General features: G+C 44.2%; 1 protein-coding gene across 19 annotated transcripts in view; it reads left to right on the forward strand.

The window, feature by feature from the left end:
* Apbb2 (amyloid beta precursor protein binding family B member 2) overlaps positions 1-16,864 on the forward strand; it is a 383,293-nt gene that overhangs the window by 224,405 nt on the left and 142,024 nt on the right. For all 19 annotated transcript variants that reach the window (XM_063273105.1, XM_063273114.1, XM_039092527.2 and 16 more), the window contains one exon: positions 6,939-7,754. In XM_063273105.1, the coding sequence (XP_063129175.1) occupies positions 6,939-7,754 (816 nt within the window). The remainder of the gene's footprint in view (positions 1-6,938; positions 7,755-16,864) is intronic.

Genomic DNA, 16,864 nt, shown 5'->3' on the forward strand with positions numbered 1-16,864 from the left:
ATTGGCTTAAGAGCCAGTGGATCACTTGCTCAAGAAAGCGTTCAATGTTCCCTTCCAGCACGCCTGGTTTCTCCGTCCCATCAGTGTTCCTGCGCTTGCGCATTGGCTGTGTTCAACAGACATGACTGTGGAAGTCTAGAGTGTCATTAAAAATAGATTCACCTCTAAAAGACACAGAGGCTTTCCCAAAGCATTGGCGTAGCCTTAAAATGGGATAGGGATGACATCGGTATAATTTTCTAGTTCTCACCGAGATGCCCCGTTCCGCATTGGATTATCCAAGTAGCCGCTCAGCACATCTGCCTGGTATGATATTTTTCTTTGCAGCTACCAGTGGCTTCCTGCCCATCCCTCAATCTAATTCAGCTGTCCCTTCTTGAAACTTGTATAATCATCACAAATATTCATCTTTGGTAAGACCCTTTACCCACTTCAGACACCAAGAGTCAGTGCAATAATTTCTCACTCTCCAAGTCATACAGAGCTTTAAAAAACATGTCATATTCATTTTCATAACTGACAAGTAGAAGTTCTGTACACTCACTGTGTTGAACGGACTGTTTAAAATGTATCATTTGTTGATGACTAACCTGTGCTGATTAAGGTCTTGGTTTCGTCATCCACTCCTGAAAGGAAGAGGAGGTGGGAAACCTAATTTTACTTCATTTCAAAATTTATTCCATTTCAGTTCAAAAGGAAACATTACAATTCAAAAGGAAACATTCCTCAGGGTAGAAAGTTTGACTCCTAATTCCTTAGTGAGTATAAAATCTTGTGGCAGAAAAGAAAAACAATGAAGTAAATGCATGTTTTCTTCCAGTGTTGGGCACACTTTGTGCTACTCGGGGTATGTGTTAGCCCCACCCCATGTCACAGGGGAGAGGAGAGAGCAGTCTGTCACTGAAGAAAGGGGAGCTTATCATCTTAAATGGAGACTAGAGGCCTCCAGAAAGAAAGAATTATGGGCAGCTACTTCTTACTGTGGGATCCAACCCAGGTCTTCAGCAGTTAGATTCCTGAGTTAGAGGAGGGCCTACATGGCTATACCTGCGCTGGGGCCCTTGTCACCGGGTGGAGGGGGCTGTCTTTATGGGATTAAAAATGCTCTGGTTCACTTATTCTTAAGATTTGCCTATTTTTATTTATATGACTACACTGTAGCTGTCTTCAGATACACCAGAAGAGAGCACCGGATCCCATTACAGATGGTTGTGAGCCACCATGTGGTTATTGGGAATTGAACTCAGGACCTCTGAAAAAGTAATTAGTGTTCTTAACCACTGAGCCATCTCTCCAGCCCAGGTTTACTTAGTCTTGATATGCTTTATTCAAAGGATATATTTGTTTTTACCTGAAGCCATTGTGATTGCAAAAGGTTCAAGACTTAAGCAAGATAACCAGATACATCAGTGTGCTGGCCTGAGAAACCCAGGCTTATCAGATTTAGGCTCAGTCTATGCAGGGATCTGAGCACTGTCTTCTGTCCATCTTTTGTCTCTGCCTTCTTTTTTGTTAGATTGATAGTCAGTTTTTTCACTGTTACAGTATGTCTGAAGCAGAGTAGTGGGGGAAAGGTTAAATGAATGAGAGGGAATGTGTGCCAGGGGGGCTCTCTTCCGAGGAAAGAGGGAGACTGTATTACCAGGAAAGGGAGGAACGTGTGTGTCAAAGGTAACAGTTATTTCTCAGGGATGCGGGAGAGTCTGACACTCGTTTTTGTCATTCTCTTACATCTGAACTGGCTGTATCTCTGAAATAGAAATTGATCCTCTAGAATTAATGTTGGGCCTTCATATTAGTTATTTTGTATTAGTTACTTTTCTCTGGCTGTGATAAAATACCTAAAACAAGGGAGGAATGAAGGGTTTCTTCTGGCTCTCAGTCTGAGGGCAAGATCCATCACAGCAGGGCCAGGGCAGCAGAAATTTGAAGCTTGCAATCCCTCTGCCACCAAGAAATGGAGAGAGACCTGAATGTTGATACACCCCACTTTCTCTCTTCAGTCCAAGGCCCCAGGCCCTGGAATGGTGATTGAAGGTGGCCACCATATTTAGTGTAGGTCTCCTTGCGTATACAACCTGGGAAAGTCTCTTACAGATTTGAGCAGAGATTTGTCTCCTAGCTGGTTTTAGACTCTATCAAATTGACAACAATATGAACTCTCAGTCACAGTCTTAACAACTGACTTGTGATTAGAGAGTTGTGGTGAGTGTGGATTCCCGGATCCCAACAAAAGTCCCTCTCAGGGTGGAAGGCCAGTTCCCGTGGCCTCTGGCATTTTGTGTTCATCCCTCACCAGCTATGCGTGTCCTGTTTACTGTTGCTTTCCAGACTGGAGGGGTCTGCTGAATAGTAGATGCTTAGTAAATCCTCAATGAATGAGAAAATAAATTCACAAGTATGCCAGACTATAAAAACGGAAATTCTGGTAATATAAAAAAGAGGCGGGAGGGCAGGGCATGATGGTAAACTCCTGTCCCATCACTTGGGTAGAGTGGGTGGATCACAGTTCAAGGTTATCCTTTGACTGCAGAACAAGTGTGTGGTCATTCTGGGCTCTGTAAGACCCTTCTTGAAGATATAAGAAATAAATGCTAGCCTCGAGTTCATTAAAAGTCACAAGCTATTGATCACAGTCCCAGCATGACTCCAGTGTTGAAAACGACAGGCTGGGGAGTCCTAAACACTGACGAGAGAAACCAAAAGAAGCGGAAATCAGTGTTCAAGAGAGGCCATGCCATCCTTACGTTGCTTAGACCGAGAATACCTGTTTTCTCCAGACTTACTAATGTGGTATGATGCGCTGTCCTGGTCTATTTAATTTTCTTCCCTTCCTTTTTACTAAAGGTGCAGGTGCTAGATGTGTTAAAGGCAAGGATAGAGGAAGACCCAGAGTTAGATGGTGGATGCCACAGAAACTTCCAGAACATTCATGTATGTGCTGCAGAGCTTTGGCTGGGGCTCCTGGGGCCCCTGCACTGGAGCATGGAGGCGTGAGGTTCAGTAGGCAGACTTGTGAGGACCAGCCATGTTTGAGAGAGAAATACAGCAGCCAGCTCTGTCCCAAAACATCCACCTGCAGCTCTCTTAGTCTTTTCTCTTCTCTGGAGTCATGGCAGACTTCAGCAAGAACTTCCTTGAGATGAGACTGGAGAAGCAAGACAGATTGACCTGGATTTTAGATTGAAGGGCTTCATGTAACTCCTGCCTGCTCAGCTTCTGTGTGGGTGAAGCTGAGATAATGACCATCGATCCCCGTTTCCAGAAAAAAAAAAAAAAAAGAATCTTCTGTTAACTGAGCAGAGTGACTAACTGCCTGGACATTTATTTAGTGTGGTAGGTGTTAAGACAGGCTCTTGCTGTAGCCCAGCTGGATTGAGTCTCACATACGGGTCATGTTGCTCTCAAACTCATGACAATCCTCCTGCCTCATTCCTTGGAAAGCTGGGATTGTAGGCATGTTCCATCACAGTTGACTGACATTTTATTTCTTGAGATGTTAATGAAACACATGCTTTCTCGGTGTTATTTACTTCCTGTCCTACAGACATCTGTTGTTATATACTGCCATGAAGGCTGCGGACGCCACAGTCTAGTAGGGGAATACAGCAGGCTAAGGATGAACATTCGCACCTGAGTAGAGAGATCAAAAGAAGCCGAGATTATAGTGCAAGAGAGGACATGGCAGCCCTTCACTTCCATAGACAGAAGTCCATTTTCCTCCAAACTTACCAGAGTGCACTAGAGATGTTTTCCTAAAGACACAAGGCATAGTGGCCGGGAGCCCCAGAGTCTGCCTCGAGCAGGAGAGAGCTTTACAAAGGCGGTGTCTACTATGACTCACAGAAGAGTGGACTTGAGGGGAAAGGATGCCATGAACGCATTCAGTCAGAGCATTGCTCACCTCTGGCCTTGGTGTGTCAGGTGTGGACAGTCCATTCTTCCAGACCTTTGACCTTCCGACTCCAGTGCTCCTGAGCTTCAGCTCTGCCTAAGAACCATCCACAGAACACTGCTCCCTCACAGTCCCGGTCCCGGCCTAAAGGCATCCAAATCACTGGGGTTCTTTGAGGGGGCAGAGAACACTTCTTTATCCCTTTGTTCCCTGTACTTTTAATCCTGTGACCTTTTCTTCCCCCAATTCTTTACCCTCTTGTGACTTTGTCCCACCCTGGATCCCAAAGGCCATTTCCTTCTGTGTGTATCTCCTTCTCCCCTCCCTCCTCATGTATTCACCCTTGCTAGGGAAGACTCACTGTGCCCATCTCTTCTTTTATCATTTTGACTGAACTTCTTAGCAAATGCTATTCTATCTTGCCAGCTCTTCACTGACTTCTGCTCTCATAGCCTCTAAACAGTCAAACCCAGCTAAGAGTCCCATTGCTTCCTGGACCCCACCTGTCTTCACCCTGGTAGCTTTTCCCACTTGGTTCTTCATGCCATGTCTTAACAGGTCAGTTTCTACCCACTTGTGTCAATCTGGGGCTGATAAGGTGGAAGTCAGCATATTGTTTAGGTCACTGGATTTAACTTGGTCTTGCCCCTAAATCCAGGGGCTGATGAACACCTCCCTCCTAATCAGTGTGGCCTGGTCGAGAGGGACGGGATGAGAACTGGAAAGCAGTCAGACTCTAAGTGACCTTTCTCAACCTCTGTCCTCTCTTCATTGTCTTGACTGCCCTGTTGCAGCAACCTTTGGAATTTTCTGGATGCCTATAATGAAGCCCTTGAAGACGCAGCTTCTTAGTCCCTCCCTTACCTGATCACTCCACACGTCTGTAGTAAGAATTATTTCTACTGCTTAGAACTGGAAGACATGGAAATGAGGGAGCGCTGTTAGTGCTGTACTGGGCTGGTGGTTGTCAAAGTTCTCTATTAGCCAGGCATAGCAAATCCATTTTTCAGACAAGTAATTCATCCTAGACTCAGCAAGAATCCTGGGTGAATCTTTAGCATTCACCCACTAACCTTGGGGTCTGTACCCTTAACTTCATCACCTCTCACTTTGGGATCCTCTTTCCCATAGCCTTATGCTTTCCAGAACTTTGGTAACCTTAAGGTATTTCATGATCTGTTCTAGCTGATGCACTGCCTCCCAGAAGCAATCCTCCACCTCTAAGGATTAGCCTGCGTGCTTAGTTCTAAGGCCAACCCTTCTGTTTTGCCTGTGAGAGGGTTGGGATAGGCAGTCGGTTGAGGAACTGAGGGAGGAGGCATATTCTCAGACGTGCCTTCCACCTTCTGAATATCAACATTTCAGCCAGGAATCCTCAAGCTGCCTGCCTTCTGTCTATTAACAGTTTTGGTTATGAGTGGAAGTGAACTACAATGTTTTCCTAATCACACTATCAGGATGCAATACCTAACATTATAAAACAGTCTCATAGAAACGTCTACCATGCCGTTGGGAAACTACTTGACTTCCACTTTCTTGTAATGTTCCTGTAAATACCTAAGAGTATAAAAGTAACTCTATGCCATAGATAAGTCTTGAGGAAAACTTGATGTGAGTCCACAGTCTGTCATTTAAAATGTAAAAATTAATCGACAGAACATTGTTTAAAACGACAAAGCACTATAATTTTTATTACTTTAAAACAAGACGTCATTGGAATGCTGCCTAAGTTAGCAGTGATCTTTATACATAATAGTCTCATAGGAGAGGATCCAAAGGGCATTACCGCCCTTAACTGTCTCACGGGCCATGAGCATCTGTCAATAAGGAGTGCCTGCAGTGAACCGGTACTTCTAGAAGCTGTGATGGCTCTTTCTAAAATGGCCAACCCGTGTATTTTGATGCTATAAAGCTGCCTCTCAGCTCCCTACCACAGGGATATTCTTCCCATTCCTCTGTGAGAATCCGTGGTTGCCCAGGATGGGGAGGGAGTGGCCAGAATACAGTTTCAAGAATGGAAGAAGCTGTGATGGTCCCTCTGCTACTGCTGTGCAGATCACATAGGTCTGGACGGCCAAGAATCAGAGAAGGAAGCCATCACTCAACAGACAGCAGCCTGAGAATCCTTCCTTTCTTCCTAACAGGAGACATATGAAATACATCTCTGACGGTACAATGAGCATTTGAGATAAATGCACCTGTCAGTTTGTTTCCTAGGCATTTGTTGCAAGGGCACAGGATGACTGCAAACACCAAGCCTGTATTTTAATTCAGTAGAATACATTCAGAGTCCTTGGGAGCTCTAACATGTTGCCTATAGCCCAGGGCTGCATCTCTAGTAATAATAGTTTTGTTTGTGTGTGCATGTGTGAATGCGTATGTGTACTTGTTTGTGTTTTTGAGAAATGAGGCTGTTTATTCAAAGATTTTTTTAAACTCTTCAAATAGTAGCACTATGCCCCAATCAAAGATGTTCACAAAGATGTTACCATTCTAACATTCTAATGGAGTTTTGGTTTTCTAAGTATTCAGAATACAATCTCAAAACATAACTAGTGGGAAATCATCATTAAACAATGACCTAATTAAGAATACTGAAGCTCAAAAAGAATGTCAAAGGAATTTTGTTGTTGTTGATGATGTTGCCAAAAGGAACTACAGGTTTAAAACTAAAGATACGAGGTTGCTGTTTGGAAAGAGGATAGTGTCCAAAGTTGTGGAGGTTAAAGACTGCAGACTAGACGAAAATGCTCAAACACAAAAATGGAAAAACTAGTTCTTTATACTAAGTAAAATGTGGAGCTTACAACTTTTTAATTTCTGTGTTAATTAGCTCTTAGGTTTCCACAATAAAGCCTTTCTTTGCTATTGTTTAACATATGAATAAATTATGAAGTAAAATGGGTCATTTCTATAAGAAGGTCTCATTGACAGAAGCGGTTGTTCTTACAATCTTTTGTTAGAAGTGGTCACTCATACTGTACACTAAGGTGTTTGTTTATGACCTGTGCCTTACAACCAATTTCCCTTCTGTTCTCCACAGCTGATTCAGGTGTCGGCACCTTGGCAGTGTTTATGGCAAGCAGCGGAACCACAGACATTGCAAATCGGAACAGCCCAGCCACACCACCGAATACCCTTAATCTCCGTTCCTCCCACAATGAACTATTAAATGCAGAGATCAAACACTCAGATGCCAAGAATAGCACGCCCCCCAAATGCAGGAAAAAATATGCACTGACTAATATTCAGGCGGCCATGGGCCTCTCAGATCCAGCCGTACAACCTCTGCTGGGAAATGGCTCTGCCAACATCAAGCTGGTTAAAAATGGGGAGAACCAGCTACGCAAGGCTGCAGAACAGGGGCAGCAGGACCCCAACAAGAACCTCAGCCCTGCAGCGGTCATCAACTTAACTTCTGAGAAGCTGGAGGGTAAAGATCTCCACCCACAGGAGTCCTCAGGCTGTGAGATTTTGCCCTCCCAGCCCAGGAGAACTAAGAGCTTCCTCAATTACTATGCAGACCTGGAAACCTCGGCTAGAGAACTAGGACAGAACCTGGGCCCATGCCAAGGGGTTGGAGAGGAGAAAGCCCAGCCAGGCCCAGGCCAGGCCCCAGTAGTCATTGGGAATGGTGACTTGGTGCCACAGAAACCAAACAAACCCCAGTCCAGCCCAGAGGATGGCCAAGTAGCCACAGTATCATCCAGCCCAGAGACCAAGAAAGACCACCCTAAAACAGGAGCCAAAACCGACTGTGCACTCCATCGGATCCAGAACCTGGCACCAAGTGATGAGGAATCCAGCTGGACAACGCTGTCCCAAGACAGCGCCTCCCCCAGCTCCCCAGATGAAACAGGTACCCCTGGGAACAGGACAAGCCCGCCTGGTCCTTTTCCATTGGTGTTTTTAACTGGAGGCGGAGAAAGTCTCTCCTGGTTGAAATAGTTGTCTCTAGCTAGAGGAACATAACCGTGGAGTCAGGCAGTGTACGGACACAATCATTAGGCTTCTCAAGCACACTGTGGGTTTACTTCATTTCAGGTCATCTGTAAGTTGTTCTGGTACACATTTTCATAAAAGCAATAGCCATTGGTTGTAAGTAAATTGTCATCCCCAATGTAGACATTTGACTGCCAGTGCTTGGGAGAATTGGTTTTGGGTGTTCTAACTAGACGCATCAACTTTTGTTAAATGCAATAATAAAAGAAAAAAAAATAGTTGCCAAGGGCAGGCTGTAATTTAACTAAAAGAACCAACTATTTTGAAATTCTTGAAACTTTCTCATGTTCAAGCCTATGAAAGCTTAAAAAGTTCAGAACACTAAAAGTCAGGTCTTTAAGACATTTTCTTTTTGACCTTTACTGGGGAATAGTTTATTAGCCCGTTCAAGCAGTATTTGGAAGGGAAAAGTGATATTCTCAAATGTTTTTAGACATTCAGAATTTTAAGTCGTTTTGGTGACTCTGCCGTCTGTACTTCTGTCTGTGCCTATAACTGTCAGGATTGGGTGACAACCTTGACGAGAGTCCTGAAACTCAGCCTCTCTCCCATCTCATTTTCTCAGAGTTTCCATTCCCCCAATCAGAAAGCTGTAAGCTCTAGAGCCCTTGGTGCTGAATGAATTCAGTGTCAATAACATCCACATGTGGCCCAGCATCTGCACTGGCAGCTCAGAGCCAGGTAGACCAGATGGCACACCAGGGAGCGAGATGACATTTTTCAACAGTTTAGGCAGAGAAGGCATAAGAAGGGAATTTTAAAAAGGGGAGGGAGTTAATTGACTGTTCAAAAAAGTCAGTTTGAAAAAGGAGTGGTTTGAAGAGCCTGTAAACCCTGGCTCTTCCTGCCTTTCAGCCTGCTGGAACTGGCTCTGGCAGGCGGCAGGTAGTGAGTTCATCTTTCCATTGCCTGGCCCTGCACACAGTTGGAGTCATAAACATGTTTAGCAATGTCACTGTGCCCACAGTGCTCTGTAACTTTTTACCCATTTCCTGTCCTGTACCTGATGGACATTGTCACCTGCCAGTGGTTGGATGTAATCTATTCAAACTGGTCCTCAAACATCCATCCCGACTCAAGGCCTTTCTGTGGTTGTTATCGCCCTTCTGTTGCTGTTGCAGGCACGGTGCCCTTCTGTTGCTGTTGCAGGCACGCTGCGTTCTGCCGCAGTTCCATGTAAATGCATGGTGGCTCTTGATGAATTACTTCCAGTAGACATTTTACATCAGAGGGATTCAGAAGAGTGTGTTAGCTGTTATTCAAGATTATGTCCAACAAACAAGGAAGAAAGCACTTTAAGCCAAGGCTGAAGAGCTCACTGAGCAATTAGAGCCCTGATTGTTCTTCCAGAGGACCCTGACTCAGTCCCCAGCACCTACATTCACAGCTGTCTGTAATACCGCTTGCAAGTGACTCCCTGCCCTTTTCTGGCTGGCGTCTGTGGACACTGCATGCATGTATGTACAGAAGTAGACACAAGTAAAACACCCATATACAGTTGTTTAAAAGGTAATTAAACAACCTTTTAAAGAACTACAAATCAGGCTGGAGAGATGGCTCAGTGGTTATGAGCACTGACTGCTCCTCCAGAGGTCCTGAGTTCAATTCCCAGCAACCACATGGTGGCTCACAACCATCTGTAATGGGATCTCATGCCCTCTTCTGGTGTGTCTGAAGACAGCTACAGTGTACTCATATACATACATACATACATACATACATACATACATACATACATACATACATACATACTTACATACATCTTTAAAAAGAGAACTGTAACACAAGCTTGTATTTCCTTCAAGATGGGCACTTTGGAATCCTGGCCCCCACTTTACTGGGCAGGCTCTAATGTCTCAGTCTAGAGCTACTAATAATTTGGGGAACCCTCTTAGAACTGCCTTAGACTCCTCCTGAAATGGACACTCTCTCTTCTGTGAGAGTTTCTGGCAGTGAAGCTGAAACAGTGAAACAAAGCAAGTGATTCTTCAGCATCAGTGTGTCTCGACCTCACACTTGATGAACTGATCCTGTTAGTGTTTAAAAACAATCATGAGTTTATATGAAGACTCTCATGATTCTCTTGTAAAGGCAGAATTGCTATATGTTTTATACGGTCTGTTTACTCAAGATAACAATGGTAAGTACGTGTGAATACTTCCTGTTGAAAGAAAACAAAAAAAAAAATGATAGCGAATGCTCTTAGGACATTAGCATGCAGTGCCCTGGTTGTGTGTAAAAAGTGTGCACTGACATAGTGGTTTGGTTTGTGTTAAGTACACGGGCGGCACAGTGGGGCGTGTTTTATGACTAAGTCACAATATAGCTGTCTGTGGATCTTGAGCTGTGCTTCGGGGAGCCTAGGATAAATAGAAGAGCCTCTTCTGTACCATAGGGCATCCTCTCTGAGTTAGAGTGCTGTTTATAAACTGAAATGCCATGCCCGACCCTGGGACTGACCACTCCGTATTCTCTTTGCTTTCTGAATTGCCTCTCCAGCTTTGCAGGGACATTTTTGCTTGATCAATCATGTGTACAATACGTTGTTGCCTTCTCCTCCTGTGCGTCGTTTGCCCTTTGAGAAAACAAGAGGCTGTTTGCAAAAAGGAAAGCATCTCCGACTCCAGTAGGCTTTTAAGTGGCTTTGGAAGAGTTAGTGTGCCTTGACCCTGCTTCTGGAACAAAGGATTGCATTGTTTGGGTCTTTTAAAGTGGGGACTTTGGATCTGGTTAGAATTCTGTCGTGGGTCTTTTTTCCCTCAGTGGCACCAGGTAGATAGGATGAGTCGGATAAATACACACTTCTCAGACTCTGTGCAGCCTCTCTGTAAATCACTGGCCATTCTGTTAGGCACCTCTTCCAGGACACGAAGTTGTCACTTAAGATGTATATGAGCCTCACAGATTCGGGAGACACAGAGTATGGGTATCTGTTACTGTCACATGTGTCCCCAACCCCCGGCCCACAACAAGCCTTGCACAAGCTAAGCAACTGTCTCTCCGGCTAAACCGTAACTGTGTCTGAGACGGAGCATGCAGAAGAGCTGTTTACACCCACTCACTGCTAAGTGCACAGAGCCAGGCTGCACTGAACTAGCAGAGCCCAGAGGGTGTGGCTATGGCGGCAGCACTCCACTGGCTTGTAGAGAGCATGAGCTCCAGAGTCAGCTTCCTCCAGTCATTTCCCAGATGTGCCACATGCAGGGCTGAAGCATGAGGCGGTCACAGCTTTTGCAGAGACTTGCTGTTGAAGATGAAAAGGGAACATCTAGAAAGAGGACTCGGACTAGGGTACAACAGAGACAAAGGCTTATCAAATACAAATGCCGTCATTGGTGATCTTTATCAGCACAGTGGTGGGATATAAGAGTTAAACTTAAAAAAACCTTGTGAATATTTTAAGATTTTGTATTTATGTGTGTCTGTATAGGCAGAGCACACTGGGTGGGGGTGGGGCTGCCAGTGGAGGCCGGAAGAGGATGTTGGATACCCTGGAGTAGTGAGCCTCACGTGGGTGCTGGGAACTGAACTGATTTCCTCAGCGAGAGCCACATTAACTCTTTCTTTTTTTTTTTTTTTTTTTTTTTTTTTTTATTAACTTGAGTATTTCTCATATACACTTTGAGTGTTATTCCCCTTCCTGGTTTCCGGGCAAACATCCCCCTCCCCCCTCCCCTTCCTTATGGGTGTTCCCCTCCCAACCCTCCCCCCATTGCCGCCCTCCCCCCAACAATCTAGTTCACTGGGGGTTCAGTCTTAGCAGGACCCAGGGCTTCCCCTTCCACTGGTGATCTTACTAGGATATTCATTGCTACCTATGAGGTCAGAGTCCAGGGTCAGTCCATGTATAGTCTTTAGGTAGTGGCTTAGTCCCTGGAAGCTCTGGTTGCTTGGCATTGTTGTACATATCAGAGAAAGAACTGGAAGAGCTTGAAGGGGCTCGAGACCCCATATGTACAGCAACATTAACTCTTAACCACTGGGCCTTATCCCCTAAGAGTTTACTTTTAAATTGTGAATTACTTGTAGAACAGATCTTAATTAAGGCTTTGTAGACCTGAAAGACATCAGTACATCTGGGTCTGCGTGATGTCAGTACCTGGAATACAGGTGAGTTTGGTAAATAAGTCATGATAAATCAAATAAAAATGGAGGTCATCTGCAGATCCCCAAATAACATGTACATGTTGGATGGGCCATTTGATGTCACGTTTTTAGTCAATATCTGATCCTGGTATTGTCTGTGTATTCTATAACTTAACTGAGCATGCCGCCTCCTACTGAATGAGAATGGAAGGACTAAGGTTATCAGGAAGTGTGTCCAGGCCTGTTCTTGTCAGACATAGGTGATGTGCTGGCATTGAAGCCAGCCAGGTCTTGGACACACTGTCCAGCACCTCCTTTGTCTGTAGCCTTGGGATTTAGGCATGTAGAATGCATCCACAGGGCTAGATATTTCTGCCTTTACCCTGCTCACTGGATGCACAGTAGTCATCAAAAAAATCTAGAAAATGGAAATTATATCCTAGTGGATATGTCCATGCCTACAGGCAATTAAGATTTGACTCAAAGGCTGTCACCTCCATGACATATTTCAGAGATCCAGTCTCTATCCCAACCCCCAACATTTCCAAGTGTGTCACCCCGCTACTCCCACCATTTGCTGCCCAGCTCTAACGTTGACTCAAAACCATGAAAACAAGAGCCAGGCCTCCATGATGCATGCATGAGGCTCTCCCAAGGCACCTCATGGTACAATGTAGGACTCCATACATAACACCTGTTTGCTGGTTGGATGGATGTGGCTGGCTCATGATAATTAATTGTCCATGCTCTCTGAGGTTTACCACATCCACAGAACAAGTGAGCACAGCCTGCGTACGGAATTGTTGAGAGCACTTGGGCAAGGTTCTTAGTCACATTGTAGGCTCCAGGGAGAATGAGTTTGGAATCCGTACCTTGATCTACCAGTATCAGTCAGAGTAGTCAGAGGCAAGGACAGGAGCCATTGCTTGTCACCTTTGCCTGGGCTTAAAGTTAATTTAACCGGGGTGGGGGATGGGGGTGGGGTGGGGGAAACGAACACAAGGAGAACTCATTTGCATGCATAGTTTTTGATTTTGTCATTGTGAATAGTCAGATGGCGGCCATAGCCTGGCATAAACTAATCTGTCAACAACCAACAAAGGGCCACTGGTACTGAGGTGGGGGTGGGGCCACCGGTGCTGAGGTGGAGGCCAGGCTGGGTGGCTGATGCTGAAGCCTGTGAGATGTGGAGAAATGTGTGGCTCTCAAACTTTTAGAAATCTCTTTTAAATGTTCCTCTAATCTCAGCCGGCTTTTTAGTAATTCATTTGTAATTTTCCCTTAGAAAACAACAACAGCAAAAACAAAATAAACAAAAATCTGGAAGATCAGGAAAGTGCAGTTTTCACCTCATTAGCCCTCCTTTATTCACTGAAATCTCTCAGTTACTTGCTGCTGTTCTCTAGCCTTCCGTTTGGTTGGTCTTCTCACTTGAGAGCCCCTTGGTGTGATGGAGGCAACTGGGGAAGGGAAATGAGATGTTACTAAAATAGTTGAGACACACTGGATTATGGGGTAGATTTTATGTTTTGTGAATTAGATTATTGCCTCCAGGGTAAAATGAATGAAAATATTCTTATCTTACCTCAGCCACCCACCTGAAATTCAGGAAGAAAATTTTGCCCAATTTAGTCTTTGAAATTTTTACACCATAAATATATTTCAGGCAGATGTAGTACCACACACTTTTAATTAATTCCAGGATCCAGGATTAAGAAGCAGGCTCTGTGAGTTCCAGACCAGCCTCGTCTACATAGTGAGTTCCAAACCAACTACAACCACATAGTAAGATCCTCTAAAAATGTGTGTCTGTGTGCCTGTGTACATATGTTTCCTCCTCTCTTCCTGTCCTCTTAATGTACCTGGGACACTTTAGGAAGAAAGGCGGCTCCAACCTGTGTTGCTCCACACCGTAGATGATGTGGTAGAAAATACTGAGTCAGGACCTGCAGCAGTGCCTTGGTGGTAGAGAGCACTTGCTGCTTTTGAAGAGGACCTGGGTCTAGCTCCCGGCACCCACATGGCAACCCACACCCATTTGTACCTCAGTTCCATGAATGTAGTGTCCAAACATACATGTATATAAACAGTCATACATATAAAATATTGTTTAAATCTTTAAAAGAAAAATATTGACAGGCTCTGGTGCTTCCATTGAGAAATTTGACATAAAAACACGGGCTACTTGCTTTTCTTGTAAATTGAGAAATCTCACAGCCCAGAGTGTAAATGGCAGACAGGAACATCTTTGGGGTAGGGACCTCTCTGCATTACCATGACATTTGTCAAGCTTGGGGTCCTCTGCTTCATCTCTCTCTCTCTCTCTCTCTGCTTCATCACTCTCTCTCTCTCTCATACACACACACACACACACACACACACACACACACACACACACACACGGAATATTGTACTAGAAAGAAGCAGGCTAATGTAGATGTTTACTCTTGCAGCTGCATGTAAGTCTGATGACATTGTGGCGACATCCTCAGATTGAACTGTCTCTTTTAATCATAGGATCTAAGCCCCAGTCCCAGGCCTTCTGGCTGAATGGTAAAGTGTGACACGAATTGTTAAGCAAAACGATTGAAATTTCCAAAGGCATCTTCAGATGACTTCTTTGAGTTCTCCATCTGTGGACCTAGTTAGAGGAGGGGAAACACTAGCTTTTGAAAATCTAGAATGTGGGTGGTTCGTAAATTCCGTGCCTTGAGGCTGACTCAGTTAATATACACCCAGTTCGTGTACGTTATTGTATGGGCAGTTACCAATTAACTCTCACCCCCAGTCTCTGTATGCTTGCTTGTTTGTTCAAGAGTTGAACCCTGGGCTTTGTGCATGCTTAGCCCTACATGAGCTCTACCCCCAGAAGCTAAACCGTGTAATTTATGTATTGTGCATTCCTATTAGAACCTTTGAATGAAAAATGATGAAATCAAAGCTTTATGTTCAAAAAATGACTGACAGTCAAGTCATTTGACTGTTAGAAAACATTACATTGTTTGCATCTGGAGGCAAACAGCAAAAGAACAAGAACACCTAAAAGGAGAGCTGAACTTGCCTATGTGTAAGCATTCATTATTTTCTTTGTTTGGCTTTCATCAGTTACTCTTGAATATGACAGGACAGGATTTTCTGAAGTTTCCCCTAGTGTTCTTGGGGGCATTGCTAGTCGATGTTTTCTTCCTTCAGTGTTACTTGGCAAGTTCTTCACATAGAACTGTGTACTTCATATAGAACGGAATTGGTTCATGGGGGTAATTGGCCCTCTCACCTATTGGTTGCTCTTTGGGGAAATTGATTTTGCTTTGTCATTGGTTACCAGGATAGTGTACCTCTTACAAAAGACTATATAAACTATATGAGATCCCTGACCCATGAAAGACATTTAATCCCTAGTAGGCATGAAGACGAAGTATCAATAAAACCTTTCTCAGGATGTTCTAGAAGAGAATGTGGCCATTTTTTAAAGCAGAACTGTCAGAAACTAAAATCCAAAATGATTTTTCCTAGCCTGAAGACATGGGGACCAGACTGGATGGAGGTGTAGAAGGGGTAGTAAAAAGTTCAAGGAGCTGATCCCGTCTCTGTAACAGAAGCTTCTGTATACACTTCTCAGTGATGCTCTAACCCCTCCAACTTGGCTTTGCTGGTTTTTAGGGAACCTTTAAGCATTGTTTCCAAGCTTCCAAGATAGAAAGGACACGGGACACTCTCACTTGCCTCTCTCCCAAGAGCAAGCATCAACCTCGGAATTTCAGAGTGGCTTTCATGCTTTAGTCATTCTCCTGTCCTCAGTTGCCTGTTTGTTTTTTCTCTCATGTACTGTCAAGCAAGGTCCCAATCATAGAGTGAACTCCATGTATGACAAATCAAAGAGAAGCATTTTCTTTTTTTTAAAGATTTATTTTATTTATTATATATATAAGTACACTGTAGCTGTCTTCAGATACACCAGAAGAGGGCATCGGATCTCCTTACAGATGGTTGTAAGCCACCATGTGGTTGCTGGGAATTGAACTCATGACCTCTGGAAGAGCAGTCCGGTGCTCTTAACCGCTGAGCCATCTCTCCAGCCCAAAGAGAAGCATTTTCACCTCAGCTTCCTTATCTCTTTAATGGACAACATTGAATTAGAGTTGAATGAGTAAACAAACAAGTAAATAAATGTTTTCCTGGTGCTTTTTAGTAAGGATAGTTAGCTGGCCATAATCTGTTCGTGTGTTTTCAGACAGTGTGTATCTACAGCGTTCAGAACAGGCACAGAGCTGAGCCTATTGCTCTGCATGGACTCAGGATGAAGGCACAGTCTTCCCTTCAGAGAGCTTGCCTGTGCCTGCCTTAGAAGCCTTTTTCATCTTCTGCACTCTTGTAAGGCAGGTGACCGGGGTTCAGGGTCAGATCTGCCTCATTGCTGTTCCGTCTCTCTCTCATTGCTGTCCAGCCCCCCGTGCTGAGCATTCCTTAGCTGTAAAATGAAATGGTCATGGTAGTAATCCACCTTGTCAGATTGCCTCAGCCCTTGGGCAATCTGAGTCTACAGAAGGCATCTTCACTGGGTTGGGAGAAGCGTGACAGCCCATGTTCAATCTTCTGGGACCCACGTAGTAAAAGAAGGGAGCCAACGCCTACAAGTTGTCCTCTGATTTGACATGTGCACCTTGGAACATACGCACGTGCATGTATGCGAACAGAGTTATACACACAATGAATGTAAGGTAAAAGTTTTAAAATAGAAAGCACTTTCTGAAAATATCTGTCACTGTAGTGATTTATGCTATGAAATGGAAAAATGTCATCAGTCTAGACTTTTATTTTTTTTAACTTTATTAGCCTCACTAAATGCAACATATGACTCATTTTGAACATTTTTACCTGTTT

Source organism: Rattus norvegicus, chromosome 14 (assembly GCF_036323735.1).
Source record: "Rattus norvegicus strain BN/NHsdMcwi chromosome 14, GRCr8, whole genome shotgun sequence".
In the NCBI taxonomy this organism is placed as follows: Eukaryota; Metazoa; Chordata; class Mammalia; order Rodentia; family Muridae; genus Rattus; species Rattus norvegicus.